The sequence below is a fragment of the Oryctolagus cuniculus genome, chromosome 18 (genome assembly GCF_964237555.1).
Source record: "Oryctolagus cuniculus chromosome 18, mOryCun1.1, whole genome shotgun sequence".
Classification (NCBI taxonomy): Eukaryota; Metazoa; Chordata; class Mammalia; order Lagomorpha; family Leporidae; genus Oryctolagus; species Oryctolagus cuniculus.
The window spans coordinates 23,134,677-23,149,901 of NC_091449.1; the positions used below are offsets into that span (position 1 = coordinate 23,134,677).

The window sequence follows — 15,225 nt, forward strand, 5'->3', positions numbered from 1 at the left end:
GCTCCACTTCCAATCCAGCTCTCTGCATGTTTCCATGTGGGAAACCCGGAGGAAGCTCCTATCTCCTAGCTTCGGATTAGAATAGCTCACTCTGTTGCGGCCAGTTGGGGAGTAAACCAGCAGATGGAAGACCTCTCTCTCTTTCTCTCTCTCTCTCTCCTTATCTTTCTATATAACTCTTTCAAATAAATAAATAAATCTTTAAAAAAAAAAAAAAAGAGAGGAGCTGGATTGGAACCAGTGCCCGTATGGGAGGCCGGCACTGCAGGCAGCGGGTTTACTCAATACGCCACAGTGCCAGCCCCTACAGTGTCTTTATCTAGAGCAATTATCCAGGCTGGCACCGCGGCTCACCAGGCTAATCCTCCAATTGCGGCGCTGGCACACCGGGTTCTAGTCCCGGTCGGGGCACCGGATTCTGTCCCAGTTGCCCCTCTTCCAGGCCAGCTCTCTGCTGTGGCCCGGGAGTGCAGTGGAGGATGGCCCAAGTGCTTGGGCCCTGCACCCCACGGGAGACCAGGAGAAGCACCTGGCTCCTGCCATCGGATCAGCGTGGTGCGCCAGCCGCAGTGGCCATTGGAGAGTGAACCAACGGCAAAGGAAGACCTTTATCTCTCTCTCTCTCTTTCTCTCTCACTCTCACTGTCCACTCTGCCTGTCAAAGAAAAAAAAAAGAGTAATTTTGCAGACTCTCTCTCTCTCTCTTTCTCTATCTCTGCCTCTCTGTAACTACGCCTTTCAAATAAATAAATAAATAAATAAATATTTAAAAAGGAAAACAAAAAAACCAATATGTGATAGTCACAGAAAGAATTCTCTGGATCATGGGCTCTGAAGATTCTCCTGCTCAAAATACTATAGATGAAAAAACAAACAAAAAAGAAATACTATAGGCTTCTAAAAATTAATCAGAATCAAATATTTTGAATGAGCAGTGCATGGTAGAAGTCCTGATAATAAGTGTCAAAGTCAATTAATTATAGGAAGTAAGTCTGGATAATTACTCTATTTTTTTTTCTTTGACAGGCAGAGTGGACAGTGAGAGAGAGAGAGAGAGAGAGGTCTTCCATCCACTGATTCACTCCCCAGATGGCCGCAACAGGCAGAGCTGAGCCGATCTGAAGCAAGGAACCAGGAGCTTCTTCTGTGCCTTCCACACGGGTGCAGGGGCCCAAGGACTTGGGCCATCTTCTACTGCTTTCCCAGGCCATAGCAGAGAGCTAGATCATAAGAGGAGCAGCTGGGACTAGAACCGGTGCCCATATGGGACACCGGTCCCTAAGGCCAGGGCGTTAACCCACTGGGCCACTGCGCTGGCCCCAATAATTCCTTTTTAAACACAGTAAGCTGGGGCTGGTGCTGTGGCTCTGGCGTAGTGAGTTAAAGCCTCCTCCTGCAGTGCTGGCATCCCATATGGGAGCCAGCTTGAGTCCCAGCTGCTCCACTTCCCATCCAGCTCTCTGCTATGGCCTGGGAAGGCAGTAGAAGATAGCCCAAGTCCTTGGGCCCCTGCACCTGCGTGGGAGACCAGGAAGAAGCTCTGGCTCCTGGCTTCGGATCGGCACACCTGTGGCTATGGGGGCCAGTTGAGGAGTGAACCAGCAGATCGAAGACCTCTGTCTCTCTTTCTCTCTCTGCCTCTCCTCTCTGTGTGTAATTCTGACTTTCAAATAAATAAACGAATCTTAAAAAAAAAAAAAACAGTAAGCTTATTTCAGTGCAAAAATTTCGAAAGTCACATGACTTTTTCATAAAATGCAGCTTCCACTACGTTTTTGAAGGTCTTTTGTGAATGTGTAGATATTGCCTCACATTAATTTTTTTAAAAAAAAGACTTATTTTATTTATTTGAAAGACAGAGTTAGAGAGATAGAGAAAGAGAGAGAGAGAAATGTCTTCCATCTGCTGATTCACTCCCCAAATGACCAAAATGGCCGGAGCTGTGCTGATTAGAAGCCAGAAGCCAAGAGCTTCTTCTGGGTCCCCCACGCAGGTGCAGAGGCCCAAGGACTTGGGCCATCTTCTACTGCTTTCCCAGGCCATGGCAGGGAGCTGGATTGGAAGCAGAACAGCCAGACTTGGCCAGCATCCATATGGGATGCCAACACCACAGGCCTGGGCTTTAAACCCACTGAGCCACAAGCCAGCCCCTCACATTTTTAAAAGTGCAGGTTTTACATGTCACAATATGTCAAAATTAGGGTCCATGTTGTGGCTTAATGGGTAAAGCTGCTGCCTGCTGTGCCGGTATCCCATGTGGGCTCCAGTTCCAGTCCCGGCTGCTCCACTTCCCATCCAGCTCTCTGCTAATGGCCTGGGAAAGCAGTGGAAGATGACCCAAGTGCTTGGGCCCCTGCACCCAAATGGGAGACCCAGAGGAGGCCCAGCTGCCATTGCAGCCATTTGGGGAGTGAACCAACGGACTGAAATTCTTGCTCTCTCTCTCTCTCGCTCGCTCTCTCTCTCTCTCTGCCTCTCTGTGACTCTGCCTTCCAAGTGAATTCAAGATTAAGCACTTTTGTTTTGTTTTGGCTGGAGGCACTCTATCACCAACAATGACAGAATACGGTTTGCTGGGCATCAGAGCAGAAAAGACACACAATTATTTCGAGCCCAGGGAGAACCCTGTGCCAAACAGGATTCACATCCGGCAACTGCTTTAGGCAAAGAAGCACTCAGAGCTGAGTGCCAGCTGCCCGTTGTCCACCTGTCCTCGGGGCTGGGAGCTTTCTCAGCCTGTCCTGGGTTTTCTGACCTTGCCACTCTAGGGGAGGCCTGGCCAGGGATGACCCAATGTCCCCTACACTGTGCTCTCTTTGGAGTTTGGACTAGGGTTGGGGAGTTTGGAAAGAAAACCAAAGAAATCAGGTCCCTTCTTGTCACCTGGCATCCAGGTGCATGACAGCTGTGGCTGACCACGGGTTATCACCAGAGGACTGTCCACATCTGTCAGGGAGGGGCAGTAGCTCCCCCTGCTGGAGCGGAGTCAGCCATTGACTACTTAGGGTCTCAGGAGTATTTGTCTCTTCTCCATCCGTCTGCTTATGCAGTCATCTGTTTGTATCAGGATGCACTCACATGTGGGGTTTTATTCATGGTTATAACCTGATATTAAGTTACTCCTCTTGCTGCTCACCGGGTTCCAGATAAGAGCACAAGCAGCTGTCTTGGGCTCGCTTCTGCTAACGTTTCCATGGACACCCTCGTCTTGTTGGAGCCAACACACTGTGCTCCTGCATCGGAGGCTGGGGGAGCTCTCTGGAGGGTCTAGGCAGAGCAGCACCGCCCCTTGGTGACCCGGCATGTGGGCCTGTAGGGCTGCAGCCTCAGGGGCTGGAAGGGCTCGGGACAACTCAGTCTGGGGAGATGCCTCTCTCCCGATACCACCTGCTGGTGCTGATGGAGGCACAGGGCCCTTTAAACCGCCCAGGGGGTTCAAGGCTCAAGTTCAGAAAAAAAACTCCATTGCTGTGCTTACGCTGGTTTGCAGGTCATACTTGCTGCTTGTTATGTGAGTTTCCCAAGGCAATGAAAAGGTCGATCATCTTATCTCCTGCAACTTGGCTGCCATCAGACACCTAGAACAAGCCCCTATTCTACACCAAAAACTTCATATGGCAGAAAGCAACACAAAATCACTTTTCCCGGAGCTAACAATGAGCCAATGCAAACACCTAGTGCACTCTTGCAAGAATTGTGCCCCCTCGCCCCGTCAGCCCCACTGCTACAAGCAGCAGTGACCCCGCGAGGCCTTGCTCCTAAGAAGCTCTGGCAAGTGGACGTCACCCACATGAACTCCTTGGGTCAACTTAAGTTTGTCCAAGTGGTGGGAGATACTTATTCAAAGGCTGTATTTGCAGCAGCCCAATCCGGAGAAAAGGCTAGAAATGTGATAAAGGCGGTTAAGTCAGCCCTGCTGGTCCTCGGTGTCCCCTGGAAAATAAAGCCTGATAACGGGCCAGCGTATACACCACAGGAATTTAATTCCTTCCTGAGGTCCTGGAACATACAGTGTGACACAGGTATCCCATACCTGTGAGAGACATGTGGGGTCAAGCCAGGGATGCTGCAGCCACGGCCGCCCAGGTCTAGGGGAGAGCACAGAGGTGACACAGGCCCTCCAACCACGGCTGTTCCTATTGTGCCGATCTGTCACCGAGGTCACGGGCACTCACAGCTGCTGCTCTCCCACCCTGACCCAGTTCCCACAGGGCACAGCTGAATCTCAGGCATTGCCTGCAGGGTCCTGAGTGGGTCTCTGCCTGGGGCTGGGGGCTGTGGAGCTGCCTACGCTCTCCAGGAATACGGGGAAGCTTGCTGCCGCTGGGCACCGGGGTCACAAACTGGAGCAAACTCGTTTCCATGGAACAATTTAATACAGACTCAGCACCACCTGAGGGTGGCGGTGGGGGAGGGGGCGGGGAGGAGGGTACAGTGGCTCCTGGCACGGCTGTTGTCTTCCAGTGTCAGGGTGTCCTGGCCCCAGGAAGAGCCTGGGCGGTGGGGGCTCAACCAAGTGCATAGGATGCCGTGAAGACACACGGAAGGCTGCTGCCCAGCCTGGGCAGGACAGATGGTGGACTCGGCCTCTCTTCTAGGAGGCACCCATCATCCAGGTGCCCCACAGAATAAGAGGTAAGGAGGCCTCTGGCCAGGGAGGGCACGCGGGCCTGGTCTCCCAGCCCAGGGCTGGCTCTGCCCGGCTCCAGCCCGTGACTGTCCCCAGAGTGCGTGGGGCTGCCATGCCAGTAGGGGGGAGTCTTCAGCTGTGGCCCCCAGGCGGGGACAGCCTGCATGGGCCCTGGTTCCGGGGGCTCCGAGGCCCGTGGAGGAGCCCACATCCACAGGCCCTCCCGGCTGCCAGCGTCGGAGGAGTCGTCCTCCCTGTGCTCTGGCCCGCTCAGGTTAGGGAGACTGGCGCACTGGCACAGGCCTCCCCACCTCGAGCACTTTGGAGACTCCGTGGGGCTGGCAGAACCTGGAGACTCTGCGGTCCCCACAGGGGAGCCCAGGCCGAGGGGCTCTGGGCTGCCTTCCCAGCTCTCCTCCTCCTCCATGCCTTCCCTCTTGGTGATGCGGAGGCCAAAGCTTCCTGGAGGACGGATCATCACTGCACGGGTAGCGGGACCCCTGGTCTGCTCCCACACTGCCACTGTGTCCTGAATGGTGATTTTGGCCTTCGGAGCAGTGGGGGCAGGAACGTGCATCTGGGGGACGCGTGCCTGCCCCAGGGGCCTGCTGCACTGTTCGATGGCCTTGGCTGGAAGAAGAAGAGACACGGTTTGCTTCTCCACAGCCCCCGTCTGGCCTGCAGGGTGCCTGCCCCGACCTCATCCTGGGGTCCCCATCACCACGTGTGACGCTGAGGACTCTTCCAGGCTGCTGGCCCCAGACGGGAGGGTGTGTGCAGCCCGGGCAAGGGGAGCCCTGGGACACCACCGGCTCCTCCTGCACAGCCCCACAGGGTGGATGGCCCTGAACTCCTTGCCTCACTCTCATCTCTGGGGACCCAGGCACCAACTCAGGACCCCATCACCTACCCCACCTGACCTGCTGCGCCCTAACAGTGCATTGGCTGATTTCCCGCATCTGAGTCTCTCCTACATGGCTGGAAAGGAACTGAGCCTAAGATGATGGGGGTGAGAGCTGGGGCTGTGGGGCAGACATGGAGTCCGGTTCAGGACTTGGGGACAGGGAATGCAGTTTCTAAAGAGGTGGCAGGGGTGCCCTGTGTCCTCTGCCCCTGGGCCACTGTCTCTTTCCTGGTGAGACTGGGCTGTCACCGCTACTGTCCCAGGAGCACCCAGGGGAGGCAGCACCTGGAGGCACAGTGGGGCCTCCCCAGTGCCTGGACAGCCTGCACCTGGGCCCCCACTTAGAGCCTCTAGAGCTGGGACAAGCCCATCTCTGCTCTGCATGGGGACCCAGGCGCTCAGGTCCATGATGGCAGCAGCAGCAGGGGATGAGCACGGGGACCCCTCCCCACTAGAGCCCAGAAGCCAGCGATGCTCCGGGTCCCGCTGCCTTCTGTTGGCCCGAGGCTAGGGCTGCAGAGCCCACACTCTTGTGTTCTGCCGTGGGGCCCCCAGCCCTGCCTCTGTGCCCAGCCCTGCTCGCAGGAGTGCACTCGGCCCCCACAACTGGGCTCAGGGCACCTGGGCCTTCCAGGGGTTCTCAGATGGCTGAAGGGGATCCAGTGCCGGTAGCCTTTACATCACTGCACAGGGTCTCCCACAGCCCCACCTCCCTCTAGCCCTGCCCACATGCAGGTGGGAGCCCCGCCCACCCCTGTCCTAGGAGGGTCCTGTGTGCAGACAGCTGTGGTCATCGGGCCAGGAGCCTGTGTGGGGTCAGTTGGGGAGGGGCCCCCTGGGCAGGCAGGGCCACTTCTCATCTTGCTGGAGTGGGGGTCCAGCTGTGCTCCAGGCTCCTGGGGGCACTGAGCCAGGGCACCTGCTCCAGACCTGGGCAGGGTAGCTCAAGGCGGGGCCTCCAATCCACTCCAGAGTGGGGGTCAGCCGAGGAGCCAGAGCCACAAATGTCCTGAGGACAGCTCCACGGCCCGGCCCCAGAGTGGTGGGGGGAGAGCCGGCACCCACAGGAGGATTCTGGGAAGCTGCCCGAGGCCCTGCCAGGCCATGCTGACAGAGCTTCAGAAAGCAGAACTGCTGAGCCCGGGGAGGACAAGGAGGACCAGGAAGAGGTGAGGCCCTGGGCGGGGATGTCAGGGCCTGGCACTCCCACTACTGACTCCCCCAAGGGAGCATGGGACGGGGCCGTGTGCTGGACTCACCTTCAGGAGGCAGGAGGCACTGGAGCTTCCCCAGCTCACGCATGGAGGCCCGCAGCTGCCTGATGACCGCGTCCTCGCTCAGAGACCAGGCCTGCTTCAGGGTCACCTGCAGGAACTCCCGGAGGTGGTCCCGGGGCATCTTCAGCAGGCGCTCTAGACATGGGGGTGGGTGTCAGGCTGGGAGGGGCCCTAGGGATGGCGCAGCCACCATGGCTGCTCCAAGCCCTGTCCCAGCACCAGACATGGGCTGCAGACACCCTTGGACACCCTTGGGTGTCACACCAAGCACTAGAGGGACTGCTCAGGGGCCAATTTCCAGTGCGATGACCCTGGCCACTTCTCCTTGTGGTCTGTGGGGGCCTGGGATTGGGGATGCAACAGGGGGATTCTCAGTGCCCTCCTGAAGGGAACCCAGGCCTCCCCAACCCCCTCATCCCTCCCTCAAGTCCTGCTCACGAGGGACAGGCAGGGGACCCCCAGCTCCTCCGTCCCCAGCACCCGGGCCTCTGTGGGCCCTGAGGACTCACTGTTATGGATCTTGAGGGCCGTGTATGCCATGGCCGGGAGCACGTGCTCGCCCTCCAGGATGTATATATCCCATATTCTCAGAGCCAGGGGGAACGGCACCTGGGGACAGAGGCATTGGAGGACCCGCCCATCAGGGCCTCAGCAGGGCCCACAGGGGTGGGTGTGCAGTGTCACTCCCCTAGGACAGAGGGAGACTCCAGGAGGCTGATCACACAAGAAGGCCAGAGCTCCTCCTGGGAGGGGAGGGGAGGCCATGCCTCATGGCCACATCCCTGCCCACTCAGCGAACCAGACCCAGAGAGGATGACCATGTCCTGTCCTGGACCCTGGGGGTCTGCACACTTTGGAAGCCACACTGGAGATGCCAGACACCCCAGGGACCTGGGGAGGGCTCAGCCCTTGGGCTGTGCTGCCACCAGCCTCTGCCTCGGGGGGTCTATGGATCTCCTGCCTCTCACTGTAGGGCTCTGGCCTTTGCCAGGCTCTCTGGATAGGTCCTGGTGGGACCTGTCCCCTCCTTGCTGGCTCTGAGGCTCAGCCTCAGCTTGGACCACCCTTAGCAGGGCTGGACAGGGCCTGCCTGGTCTGCACAGCAGGCTCCCTCCTGTGTCTGCTGGGGCTGGGGGAGCTCAGAGTCACAGGCCACCAGCACCAGAGAACCAGGCACTGGGGCAGGAGCTTCCCTGGGCAAGGGGTCCCCGGGGCACTTACCCCATCCAGGAAGCACTGGATGTACCAGTGGGTGGTGGAATCCTCCAGGCACACACCCTCCTTCTCCTAAGAAAAGGCAGAGGCAGAGGGGGCTCAGGGCCCAGGGCCCAGGGCCCTGGCCTGACTCCCTCTAATCTGAGCCCTGGGGCAGAGCCCCTGGGTGCAGGAAGCCCAGCAGCAGGGGCATCCCCCCTCCCAGCCATGCAGGTTCCTGAAGGGACACAGGTCCCTCCTTCCACTCTGCTCTGGGGACAGCGTCTCCCTTCAATCTACGCCAACTCTGGGGGACCAAGTGCTGGACAACAAACCAACACCCAAGCTGCCGTGGACCCCCGTAACCAAGGAAAGTTTTGGTGAGGATGTGGCCTCCCCTGGCTCAGGAAGCAGTCCCATGAGCCCAGAGCCCCCAAGAGGAGAAAGGAGATGCTTAACTTACCAGGTGTTTCTCCAGGGAGGGGAGCACGCGATGCACAATGAGCCCCAGGTGTTGCTGGAATCGCTCCAGTTTGGGGGTGTTTGGTTTGTAGAAACCTGAGTAGAATCAGCCACACCCCCACGTGAGAGCCTCCTCCTAGGAAGGCTGGAGAGCCCCAGGCCTGGGTGGGGTGCTTCTGAGCATTGAGGGTCAGGGGAGGCTGGACCAGGGGCAGGTGGGGATGAACGTGGCCAGGGCAGAGGATCTGCTTGGGAGGTGGGTGCAGGTGGGTGACTGTGTGCAGCCCAGGCCTGGCTGCCCCCTGGAGCCCGCTGGGGTGGGTGCAAGTCAGACTGGGTGCCTCCTGACCATTCCAAGACTCAGGAGCGAGGAGGGGTGACCCTACAGGGGATGCTGCCTTCCACAAGTTCCCTGGGTGTGGCTCTGTGCTTGAGAGTTGTGTACGGACATGTGAGGCAGAAGAGTCAGAATCGACCTGAGTCACTGGACAAGGACAGGACCCCTTGTTCTGAAGGTTCTCACACCCAGGATGGCCATGGCCAAGCTGCAGGGCCTTTGGGTGGTGGTAAAAGAAGGGGGCTGGCTCAGTCTGGGAGGCCTCTGCCAGCCCTGGCTTCCTGGGAGCCCCCCCCCCCCCACACTGTGACACTGTCCTGCACATTCAGGAGCCAGTGAGGGCCGTGCACGGACTTGCATGCACTGGGCCCCACACGCCATCCACCTACCGTGCATCGCGTGCTTCCTGCTTTCCATGAGCTGCACCAGGGCCCAGAAAGCGTCCTCCTCGGGCATATACATGAGCAACAGCGCCACCACATGGCTCAGACCCTGGCTGTAGCCCACCTCCTGCAAGATCCCAGAATACCTTTAGGAGACCTCCCCTGGCAAGAATGATATCCTAGGATGGCCCACCTCTCAGGCAGATCAGGGTCACCCACTGAAGGGTCCAGGAAGATTTAGGCACAGGGAGCCCCTGTGCCTGAATCCTGCCACTTGGTGTCAGCTGCCCAAGAATTGGAGCCCAGAGAAGTTCTCCAAGTTCCTGGAGGGAATCCTGCAGGGCCTGAGCTTAGGCAGCACAGGGGGAGAGCTCAAGTATGGACACCTGTTACCCCCAAGATGTCAGCATGGGCCAGGTTGCTGTGGGAATCCAGATCCATGCCCATGGAAGCTTCTGGACCCCTGAGCTCTGCAGGTGAGCCGGTGGCCCTTTCTCACATGAGGAAGAAGTAAGCCAGGAAGTGCTACCAGGACCGGAACAGGAGGTGTGCCTCTGGCATGGGTGCAGGCCTGGGCTTCCTGAATGCCAGGCCCCCCTGGGAACCAGGGCACCAGGCAGGGTTGGCCAGTGGCAGGTCAGGGGGGTGGGGATGTCCAGGCCTTGCTGGGTCACCCATGGAGCCCTGCGCCTGCTCCACTCATGGGAAAGTCTGAGTGGGTGGTTGTGGCAGTGGCGCTGTACAGAGTGGGATTCAGGCCCATGGGTCCAACCACAGGGCTGGTGGGTGTAATGGCATCAGTGGGACCCAGAGCAAAGTCGTACACCTGATCTGCCCTGCCTTCGCCCCCCGCCCCACTGCGTGGAATGCTAGTCCTGGGAGGGGCATCCCAACACGGCCAAGCTCCTGGGGTCTGGAGACCAGCCCAGGAGAAGGCTGCCTTTCTCCTCCCAGAACTTGAGGTTGGGTCCAAGAGGCTCAGAGCCTGGCCTCCACCGCTCTTCCTCAGAGCTGTGGATGAGCGAGGCCCCCTCAACCCAGGCTGGGATCTTTGTGACCAGGGGTGCCCTGCAGGGACTGCCGGGATAGCACCTGCGCTATGATCCCAGAATACTCACAGGATTGTAGACGGAATAGGCCATCAGTATGTGGAATAAGGCCTGTTGGCTGGAAGAGAGAGGACAGAGGCCGTGTGTCTTGTGCTGCCGAGGCTCTCAGTGCAGCTCTGCCTAACAGAGCCTGACAGCCACACGCAGGGCCCGTGACACTCTGCTCATGCGCAGTGACGTCGTCAGGGCACCTGCGTGTTGTCCACCGTGTGGGTGAGCGCCGCCTGCAGGGACACGCACACCTCCCAGGGCGCAGTCACGTGCACTTTCATTTCCCAGGTGGGTGTTCAGGGCACAGGTGAGCGTCCCACTGTGGGAGTGCAGTCCCGTGGGTCCAAGCTGTGCAGAGTCAGCCTCCCATGCACGTTCAGCCTTGTAGGGAGCAGCACCCGGCGTCCTCAGTGGTTTTAGTTCCCCCCTCCCACAGCTGTGCGCTGGTGCCCCTTTGTGGTGTAGGGAATAAGCGTGTGTTCATGCGCTGAGGAGGTGAATTGTGTGTGCGTTCATGAAGGGTCCCCCCCGAGCCTGTGTTCCCGGGGTACTGGGGGGCTGCCCACTGCTTCCTTGTGACTGAGTTGAAGGGCTCCTTGAATATTCTGGAAACAACACCTTTATTAGATAGATTGCTACTATTGTCTCCCCTGGTGTTTCTTTTCATTTCAGTCTCTCCACAGTGTCTTTGGGAAAGTTTGTGTACTATAGAAAAGGCAAGTTTGTTTTCTGTGCTCAATGAACTGTTTTAGGCTTGCACCCAATCTTCCCTAGGGACCCCATGTGCCCCAGGACCCTTGCTCCTCCCACCCGCGGGTCCTCCCCAGCCCAGAGGCCTCACTTCATTCCGTAACGTTCCCGGAACATGAGGTGGTTTCTGAAAGTCCATGCGATGGCGGAGTCGATGTGATGGAAGTGAGTGGCGCCCAGCCTGGCCAGCTCTTTCATCTCCTGCAGGGCAGGGACGAGGGGGAGGGGCAGCCTCAAGAACTGCACAAGCCCCATTGCCACACAAGGACCTCAAGTCCACGTCAGCTCTTCTGGCTGACAGGGAGTTCCCTGCAAGCGCTCATTCCTTTCTGGGTCCCGCCTTGAGGGAGGGTCATGGGCTCCCTAACTTGCCTCAGTGCCCACGTAACCCTGACGGTCAGCAGCAGACAGGGGCTCTGAAAGGTCCCTGTGCACTCCCCCTGCCTGCCTCAGCTCTCAGCACGACGTGGTCTGCCCCCAGCCAGGCTTCTGAGCCTTCTCACTGACATCTCAGGCCCTGCCCTCCAGGAGTCAGCCACAGCCTGACCACTGCTCCATGCTGCCCCCTGCTGGAGGGGCCCATCTCCATCTCGACATTGCAAGCCGCCCTTGGCTTGGAGCTGAGCCTGGGCAATGACTGTCTCCAGGCCCAGCTCCCAGGGCCAGCCCCAGACTGCAGACTTGGGGGAGGCAGGGTGGGCCACACAGCTGGGCCCTGCTCCCTGATGGCAGCCAGGGGCCATGAGAGCCAGCTGCAGCTGACAGCCCTCTGCCCACACCAGTCCTCACTCCCTCCTTTCCCAGAAGCATTGAGAGCTGTCTGACCATTGGAGCGGCCTCTCCAGGCAAGGGCAATGCCAGGGGCTGCAAGTCCATGTGAAGGCAGGGCCAGCTGTGGGCAGGCCTAGGTGAGGGCCGGCCAGCTGCGGGCAGGCCATGTTAGCACAGAGCCTGTGGGGCTCCCTACCTCACACCATTGTGATCTCATCCTGGGAGACCCCCGCCCATCAGGGACCAGCAAGTCCTCTCTTCTGGCCGTATGCCAAGCTGCCCAGGTGAGCTCAGCAGAGAGCAGGTTAAAGCCTCTGGCACAAAACACACCTGTCCAGTCCCAGCTGGGTCTGAGGAGACGTGGAGGAGGCACTGACTAGGATCTAGGGAGAGGAAGGCAGGATGGGGAGGAGGCTCCCGAGGGCTCAGTGAGGGACGGTCCTCCACGGAGACTCAGGCTCCTGAGCAGGCCCGAGCAGGCCGGGCCCCCTTGGGCTGAGTGCAGAGCCGTACCGCGTATTTGCCCGCGTTCTGGGCCTTCCTCTTGTCCACCTCCAGCATCACGGCCCACACCTTCCCGCGCACCTGGGCAGGGATGCCTTTGTAGATTCTGCGCTGAAACTACAGGAGAGAGGAGGCTCTGGTGAGTGCTGAACGTGGCCACTCGTGGAGGCAGCGCAGGGTGAGACAGCAGAGGGAGAAGCCAGGGGCTCCCTGTGTATTGGCAGAGGGAGGATCTGCCCAGATGGGGGCCTTATGACCCACAGTGACTGGAGGGTTAAGGGCTCAGGGGCACCGGCTCTGCCGTGTACGGAGTGGCCGCTACAGGGCTCCTGGAACCACGCCTGCCCTGCATCCGGGATTGTCTTCAGCAGTGACTTCAGATTTTCTACCAGGACAGTGTCCTGTGTGTATGGGGAGGTGTGCCCATGACCTGTGTCTCTAGGGACTGGACAGTTGCCCCTGGGCATCTGAGAGGCAGGCGGTGCCTGGCACAGGAATGGGCACTGCTCAAACCCCAATTCAGCTCTCAGTGTTCCCGAGGGGCCCTCATCGCCACGGTACCTTGTCACTGCCGCGGTATTTACTATGGTTCTTGATCATCTTTATCCACTTCTGGATCCTTCTTACCTCCTGTTTACGCTGGAAAACGAGACAGGATGGCGTGAGCCCAGCTTGGGGCTCTGAGAGGGGCCCTCGGATGCAGCTCAGGAGCTCTGTGGGCGCTCAAATGGAAGGAGCCAGAAAAGGCACAGACCGTGAGCCCCAGATCTTCTGTCTGGGGGAGCATCGGTGGCCTGGCCTCTGACCCGAGCTGCCCCTTCGTCAAGGAGAGCCCCTGAGCTCCAGCCAGGTCACTCCCAACCATGCCAATGAGTCAGGGCGGCCGACAGCAGACACCCCTGAGCTGCGGCTCACTTCTGGGACAGGTGAGTGTGGTAAGATGGCAGCAGGTGCCGTATAAGTACCGCATCGCAGGACCTTATGGCGCTCCCACTCACCACTGCCGAGCCCCACGTGCCCCCTCTGCCCAGCTCTGCTTCCAGATGACTGGCCCATGGCCAAGGACTTGTCCTTACCTTTGCCCCCGGGGTGCTGTCTTGGGGCAGCTTCTGCTCACTGGAAAGCAAGGGAGGCGGAGAGGTGAGGACAGGACCACAACAGGCACCGCGACCTCCCTAGTGGGCCAGGGAAGGACCAGCTTCATCCTCTCAGCCCAGGGGACTGAGATGGGGAGGGAGGGGCTGGTGACCATGAGCACAGGGAGCCTAGGGCCAGGCAGGGGCCCTTGCTGCCAGTGGGGGGCTCCAGGCCTGTCAGAGGTCCACCTTCGTGGGTGTGTGGCAGCCCCCCACAGCGGTTGGGGGCTGGCTGTCCTGAGCAGGGCCAGGCTGCCCAGGGCTGAGGCAGCTATATCCCCACATCAGCTCTGCCCAGGACATCACCCTGGAACTGACCGAGTCTGGGTGGCCTGCCTGAGAGATGCTCAGTGCTGTGAGTGTGCACCTGGGGCTCGAGGTACCTGGGACCCCCACACCCCTCAGGGTTCCCCACTGCCCACCCTCCCCCCGTGCCCTGGCCTCCTGAGGTCATGCGCCCCACCTCACCCCCTCCTCTGTCAGCCCGGACCCTGGCCATCTCTCCACCACTCTGCTCCTGCTTATTCTCCAGGTTCTGGCACAACATGGAGGCAGAAGCCCTTATCCCCGTGCTCAGGTGGGCTGCTGAGTCATGCCAGAGATGGCCCGAGATGGCTCCATCCCTCCAGGTCACCGGAGCCCACCCTCCAGCAACGGGGCCTCTCTCCCCGACATCTGTGGGAACAGCCTCCACGTCCGACTCCTGCCCCCAAATGCTGACCAGTGACTGCCTGTGACCACAGCTGGGCTCAAGGTCGGGGCCGGGGACAGGTGTGCCACCTCATGTTGGGGTTTCTGACCCCAGTCCCGCCCTGGGGTGAGCTGGGGTGTGGAGGACTCACTGCAGGAACCCAAGCCTGTCTGGGACGAGGCAGCCGCCCTCATCGTCCTCTTCTTCGGGCACCAACAGTGCCGCTCCTCGGCGTCCCTGCAGCCGAGAGGGGACCCGGATGAGAAGTCACTGGGGGACCTGTCCACCTGCCCCCTCCCCCGTGTCCCCAGGGAGGCGGGGTCTGGCTCTCACAGGCACAGTCCTTGAGGCAGGGCCCCACCTCCTCCCCCAGCACCCTGGCCAGTACCTGCTCATATTTATTGATGAGCTCTGCTCGCTCCTGGGCCCTCCGGGACCTCAGGGCGTTCATATCCAATCTGTAAGACACACACGCACATGGGAGCCAGCACTGGGGAGCCCACAGGAATGCTGCTTTGAGGGCTGTCCCCCTGGTCAGAGGTGGGGCAGCCACACAGCCAGGCAGGCGGGCACCTAGTGGCCGGGTCCTTGGATTATGACTTGTGCAGAGCTCATTGACTACGGACGGTTGGGGAAGGACAGCCCCCACCTTGCCTCCCCTGCCCTTGGAAAGGATGCTCCTCCCCCAGGCTGGCAGCCACGTGTCCTCCAGGGGGCCCAAGTCCCAAGTCTACGGGGCTCCCTGGCCTGCTCCCAGCTCCCGCATCTCTGGGGCTCTCAGAGCCGGCCTCCCTGCCCACCTGATACCAGCTGACCCGACACCTAGTCTTGAACCCGTGTCCAGACACAGACTCACACCCAGGCCCATTCAACACTGGTGACCAGCAGAGCGGGAGGAATGAGACGACTGTGTACACACTCTGCACACAGGGGCAGCACTCAGAGCTCCACCACATCGCCCATGGAATCCGGTGTGGGAGACCAGGGCCGCCCCCCTGGCGGGACCTTCCCCACGCCACAGCTCGTTAGAGCAAGTGCCACTCACTTCCATCGCGAATCCATGTGATTCTCTGAAATGCGCCTGCT

General features: G+C 59.6%; 1 protein-coding gene across 2 annotated transcripts; it reads right to left on the minus strand.

Annotated features, from left to right (window-relative positions):
* Positions 1-5,823: 5,823 nt before the first annotated feature.
* LOC138846713 (USP6 N-terminal-like protein) lies at positions 5,824-14,721 on the minus strand. 2 transcript variants are annotated; one of them, XM_070063262.1, is made up of 8 exons: positions 14,528-14,721; positions 14,291-14,376; positions 13,389-13,428; positions 12,874-12,951; positions 12,322-12,429; positions 11,129-11,238; positions 7,321-10,354; positions 5,824-6,946 (listed from the first exon to the last, which is right to left on the minus strand). In XM_070063262.1, the coding sequence occupies exons 1-7, from the start codon at positions 14,588-14,590 to the stop codon at positions 10,285-10,287; spliced, it is 555 nt and encodes a 184-aa protein (XP_069919363.1). In that variant the 5' UTR covers positions 14,591-14,721; the 3' UTR covers positions 5,824-6,946; positions 7,321-10,284. The 2 variants fall into 2 exon arrangements, 1 of the variants encoding a protein (XP_069919363.1); XR_011384251.1 differs by lacking the exons at positions 12,874-12,951; positions 13,389-13,428; positions 14,291-14,376; positions 14,528-14,721 and having other exon boundaries at positions 5,828-6,946; positions 7,321-8,563; positions 9,194-11,238; positions 12,322-12,567.
* Positions 14,722-15,225: the final 504 nt, after the last annotated feature.